The sequence below is a fragment of the Limanda limanda genome, chromosome 7 (assembly GCF_963576545.1).
Source record: "Limanda limanda chromosome 7, fLimLim1.1, whole genome shotgun sequence".
In the NCBI taxonomy this organism is placed as follows: Eukaryota; Metazoa; Chordata; class Actinopteri; order Pleuronectiformes; family Pleuronectidae; genus Limanda; species Limanda limanda.
In genome coordinates this window covers 2,513,773-2,519,772 of record NC_083642.1, presented here as the reverse complement: position 1 = coordinate 2,519,772, position 6,000 = coordinate 2,513,773, and the positions used below count along the sequence as shown (strand labels likewise).

At 44.7% G+C, this 6,000-nt stretch overlaps 1 protein-coding gene across 1 annotated transcript in view; it reads right to left on the bottom strand.

Moving 5' to 3' along the window:
- Positions 1–340: 340 nt before the first annotated feature.
- LOC133005313 (probable phospholipid-transporting ATPase IIA) overlaps positions 341–6,000 on the bottom strand; it is a 35,356-nt gene continuing 29,696 nt past the window's right edge. Inside the window, exons 27-28 of the mRNA XM_061074962.1 lie at positions 4,218–4,421; positions 341–1,116 (exon numbers count right to left, since the gene is read on the bottom strand). Coding sequence (XP_060930945.1) covers positions 980–1,116; positions 4,218–4,421 — 341 coding nt within the window. The 3' untranslated portion in view covers positions 341–979. The remainder of the gene's footprint in view (positions 1,117–4,217; positions 4,422–6,000) is intronic.

Below are 6,000 nucleotides of genomic sequence, written 5' to 3'. Positions count from 1 at the left end.
TTATGGCTTCAGTTTCACCGTTACAGTGAGTCATCATGCAATGCTGAAGCGTGGCCGCGTGCGGAGCGGCCACATGAGGCGGCGGCAGATTCCTCTGCGGGCGCTGGGCCTCCGGGAGCCGCGCCCCCCCCCCCCCCCCCACCGACGCTCCTTCGTGGTCGTTGTGACCGCTCTCTCACAAACGGGTCAAACTCCGGAGCCCGGGCAGAAAACACACAAAGACAGATTTAACATCAGAAACCACAGGTCACTCGAAAATAAAACAGCCGCACCTCCTCCTCCTCCTCCTCCTCCTCCTCCTCCTCCTCCTCCTCCTCCTCCTCCTCCTCCTCCTCCTCCTCCTCCTCCTCCTCAGCAGCGTGTCGGCCGTGACGCACAAACAAACACACAAACTTGCAAAGTCCAGCCAGTAAACTTTTGTGTGATTTGATCGAAGCCCTCTGGAAGGAGACGGTGAATCAGGTCCCGAGCGAGAACCCGACGTCAGATCCAGAGTCTAATAATAAAAACGACTTTACTGTTTTAGGTGCAACTAGAAATTTGAGAGAATTTAATCCTCCGGCCCAAAATGACACATCGAGAGACTTCTCCACTTCTCTCTACTTGACCCACATCGTTTACTTCCCTCATTTGGAGTCTGGATTTATTACAATAGTCACGTTATTATATTTTTTTTGCGTCTGCAGCTTTTCAAACTAACTCATAATTTCGCTGAAGGAGAGTTATTAATAAACAAGCAGCCGTCAGTTAATCTTTGCATCAGACACATGAAGCCAGTAACACTGCTCGTTAACACAAACTCAGGAAGCGACCTGCCCCTGGAGCTCCGCCCCTCGGTCTCATCTCAGAGGAGAACTCTTCAGCAGGGGGGGGATGAATCCATGTTGGATTCTCTGGTCGACGTGCAGGCTCCGCTGGATGAAGACGATGAAGACGAAGGGTGGGGGGGTGGTGGTGGGGTGGGGATCCTCGCACTCTTTTAAGTGGTCAGCTTGGAGTAGCTGGGCGGGGAGAAGCGTCTCCTCAGGTACTTGAGGATGTAGAGAGGCAGGCAGCTCACCAGCGTGATGACGGTCACCTTCCACAGGAACGACAGCGTCATGATGAAGTAGATGTCTGGAGACAGAGGTCAGAGGTCAGAGAGAGAGACAGGGTCAGAGGTCAGAGGTCAGAGGTCAGAGAGAGAGAGACAGAACAGAGGTCAGAGAGAGAGAGACAGAGGTCAGAGAGAGAGAGACAGAGGTCAGATAGAGAGAGAGAGAGACAGAGACAGAGGTCAGAGACAGAGGTTTAGAGAGAGAGACAGAGACAGAGGTCAGAGAGAGAGACAGAGACAGAGAGAGAGACAGAGGTCAGAGACAGAGGTCAGAGACAGAGGTCAGAGAGAGAGACAGAGACAGAGGTCAGAGAGAGAGAGACAGAGAAAGAGGTCAGAGAGAGAGAGACAGAGGTCAGAGAGAGAGACAGAGACAGAAAGAGAGACAGAGGTCAGAGAGAGAGACAGAGACAGAGGTCAGAAAGACAGAGACAGAGGTCAGAGAGAGACAGAGACAGATGTCAGAGAGAGAGGTCAGAGACAGAGGTCAGAGAGAGAGACAGAGACAGAGGTCAGAAAGACAGAGACAGAGGTCAGAGAGAGAGAGAGAGAGAGAGAGAGAGAGAGAGAGACAGAGACAGAGACAGAGGTCAGAGAGAGAGACAGAGACAGAAAGAGAGACAGAGGTCAGAGAGAGAGAGGTCAGAGACAGAGGTCAGAGAGAGAGACAGAGACAGAGGTCAGAAAGACAGAGACAGAGGTCAGAGAGAGAGACAGAGACAGAGACAGAGGTCAGAGAGAGAGAGAGAGAGAGAGAGAGAGAGAGAGAGACAGAGACAGAGACAGAGACAGAGACAGAGACAGAGACAGAGACAGAGGTCAGAAAGACAGAGACAGAGGTCAGAGAGAGAGACAGAGACAGAGACAGAGACAGAGACAGAGACAGAGACAGAGACAGAGACAGAGAGAGAGACAGAGACGGAGACAGAGACAGAGGTCAGAGACAGAGACAGAGGTCAGAAAGACAGAGACAGAGGTCAGAGAGAGAGACAGAGACAGAAAGAGAGACAGAGGTCAGAGAGAGAGGTCAGAGACAGAGGTCAGAGAGAGAGACAGAGGTCAGAAAGACAGAGACAGAGGTCAGAGAGAGAGACAGAGACAGAGGTCAGAGACAGAGGTCAGAGACAGAGGTCAGAGACAGAGGTCAGAGACAGAGGTCAGAGAGAGAGGTCAGAGACAGAGGTCAGTGAGAGAGGTCAGAGAGAGAGACAGAGGTCAGAGGTCAGAGACAGAGGTCAGAGACAGAGGTCAGAGAGACAGAGACAGAGACATGAGGGTTCGAGGAGGTTTGAGCAGAACTGCAGCTGAAACTGAGGTCTGACAATCTGCATGGACGGTAAAAACTTTATGCACATGGCGAACAGCACTAGTTCACAATGCAACAATAAAGTAAAACAGAAAGTTAGAGATCTGTTGTTTTAATAACTTGTTTTGGGTTCATTTCCTCGACAGTTGACGGAGAGATGGAGTCATATCATTTGAATGAAATTACCTTTCTAACAGTTTCGTACAAATTCCCCTTAGTAGATAAAGTGTGTAAACTTCAGAGGCAACAATAGCCTCTAAGGTTTATTCCAGTCGGACCTGAGGACGGAGGCGAAGGGTCCAGAGAAGGTTCGACCACATGATTCACGATCCTCAGTGGAAATCCCCACCGCACATAAAGATGAAAATAAAGGCGAGCGGAGCTCTGGGTGCCGTGTAGGTCACGAGTCTTAATATGGCAACAACTAAATTGGGCTCGTTTTGGAGTCGGCTGAAGTAAATAAAAGCCTGGCAACACACAGCTGGAGTAGAGTAATATAAACACCAACAGCACTCTGGGTAATAAAGCCTGTTTGTGTTTCTGATTCTGTTCCTGTCTGACATTCGGGAGAATTTTCTATTTCTGAGGGAAGTGTTTTCTACCTTTTCGGTGATAAACACGAGCCACAGGAAGCTGAAGGACTCGCTGGCATTTCCTGTTTGATGCGCCGGTGAGTCTGCGCCTCGTCCTCACCGATGACAGTTGGTCTCTCACCTTCAGACTTCACAACAACCTGCATACCACGGCTTATTGTGTGATCGGGGGGGTGACCTCTGACGCACAACCTCAAGGTCGACCGCAGCACGAACCGAATCAACCCCCGAGTCGCCTTCTCTCTCACGCGTGTTGGTGTAACAGAGTTAAGAATGTACTGCATTTTATTTTTATTTATAATTTGTATGTGTGAATTTTATTATGCTATTATTTTATTTTGTTAACACTACCTGCGGAAGTGATGTTGCCATAGACATATATAAAGACTAGATGTCTCGTTCGACGGAGCCGGACGTCACCACATGGCGGCCATCTTGCTAGGGGGCAGCTCACTCACCCATAACATTGTGTTGGTAAATAACCATAACTTGCTCAATTTTCAACCGATTTTGATGTAGATATGACACTGTGTACTTATGAATAATTATGTTATTTTCTAAAAAAATAAAATAATTTATGCAGTGTCATAACTACATCTCTGACGTTTATAACAAACCAAACCGTTTCAAAATCGGTTGAAAATTGAGCAAGTTATGGTTATTCACCAACACAATGTTATAGGTTAGCGAGCTGCCCCCTAGCAAGATGGCCGCCATGTGGTGACGTCCGGCTCCGTTCGCCGGCAACGCAGACGAGACATCTAGTCTCTATATATGTCTATGGATGTTGCTGTGTACCACTTTTTGTGCTCCCCAAAAGTTATTTACTTCCTGTCGGCTCCTCCCTCCCTCAGTGTAGTTTCTCATCACCTGTGGAAAAGCTCCGCCCTGTTTTATAGTTTTCCTTGATAAATGACCAGTGTGAATTTCATGTTGTATATATAAGTACCTTGCGCTGTTGTTTTGAGTGTTTATATGTTTTGAAAATGTTGTAATTTAACGTCCCCGGAGATGTATTTTACGTAATGCGGCCGCCATTTTGTTTTCGCGCCACGGATGTCGGCAGCCTTTGATGTCGGCAGCCTTTGATGTGGATGTGTTCTATTTTGTAGACTTTAGAACAGAGAAAAATGAGGTTTTCACAGCAAACCCATGTTGATTTCTGCAGGTGAATAAAGACGTCAAAGTCCTGAGTCCGTCTCCATCTGTTACGTTCACTCACCGATGAACTCGTGCAGGAAGACGAGCGAAGCCACGTAACAGGCCAGGCTCAGCAGCTCGCCCACGATCATCAGCCAGTGCCAGGTCTGGATGGTGAGGGCGACCATCAGCAGCTCGGTGAGGATCAGCGAGGTGAAGGAGATGGCAACGATGTGGACGAACTCAGACTCGAACAGCAGCAGCGCTCCGTACATGATGATGCTGCCTGCGGACCACACAACACATCACACACACCAAGGTCAAGTTATTCCAGCTTTTATAGTTTTCTCTTTATCGCCAATCAGAGAATGAAATAAATGTAATCTTTATTTTAACAAGATTTAATTACCGAGGATCATTTTTCACTCTCAGAACAAGTTTGATGATTAGAATACTCTCACGATCATCTCTTTAAAAAGTTTGAAACTATCTCGTCCACAAAGAGAATTTGTTTTGTAAACTATGGAAATATACAGTTTCTTAAAATGGACATTCACTTTTCACTGCAAATGAGCCACGTTGGAAATGTCTTGTGTGTTTGTGACCAACAAAGTCCTAAGACAAAAATAAACTTCAGGAAGACAGGGGTTAGATATGTAAAGATATATATTTAGATTAGGGCTGGGCAAGTTAACTAGTTAATTACGAGTTAACTCATCACTTATTTAACTCAACTAATTATTTTATCTCGCATTAACTCAGGTTTGATTATTTATTGTTTTATTGTGAAAGTCAGGCTTTTATTTTGTGAAAGTCTGTTGCTGACTGCTGCAGAACCGGAAAAAAGAAAATAATTGGCGGATAAACAACCATGGATAAGGCTACGGAGCTTTTACATGGCCATTTTCATTTTAAAGTTCTTCCAGACGGCGGAGTCGACAGAACCAAAGTAATTTGTAGCCACTGCCGAGGTGAATTTTCTTATCACCGGAGAACTTCCAGTCTAAAATATCACCTGAATGCAAAACACACAGTTGATTTCAGCAAATCACTCAACGAAACAGCGAGCGAATCGAGGCTTCGGCAGACTACGTTAGACGCAGGGAGGAGAATACATGTTTCATAACGAAGAGGATAACATTAATGCCCTGGCAGTGACATTGAGCTTTAACTTTGTATTTGCTTTGATAACATTGTTAAGTTGAGATTTACACTGAATATTTTATTTAACTGCTACTGTATTAAATGCTGATGTTAAAAGTGTTTGCACAACAAATGTTATGGCACTTTCGTTCATATGGCAGAACATTGAAAATAAAATTGCGCTACTTTTTAATTCATTATTGGATTTTGCGTATACAAATGAGATTAATCGTGATTAATCAGGGAAATCATGCGATTAATCGCGATTAAAACTTTTAATCGTTGCCCAGCCCTAATTTAGATATAAATTTGATATTCTATTTTATACTATTTTATTAATATTCTATTTTATTCTATCTTATACTATTTCTATTTTTATTTTATTTTTTTGGTTGAAATTACTGAGCATTGCTTAGAGAGCCAGCGACTGCTTCATGTTATCTCTGTGCATTTGACAATAAAAATCTTGAATCTTGAATCAAACCCTTATGACGAAGAAATGTAATTTTTTTTTTTGATAGTTTTACCACAAACTTTATTATATATAAATATGAATAAGGAGAAAGCCAACAAGACATATTGCACTTGAATTAAGATTGTGAACATATTGTGAATATAAGGGATATATGTAATCTACTAATTCAAGGAATCTCAGTCTGTCTGTGGGTGACTATTGTTCAAGGCCCAAGGAAAAGCAGTGTGTGTGGGATTTGAACACGTCA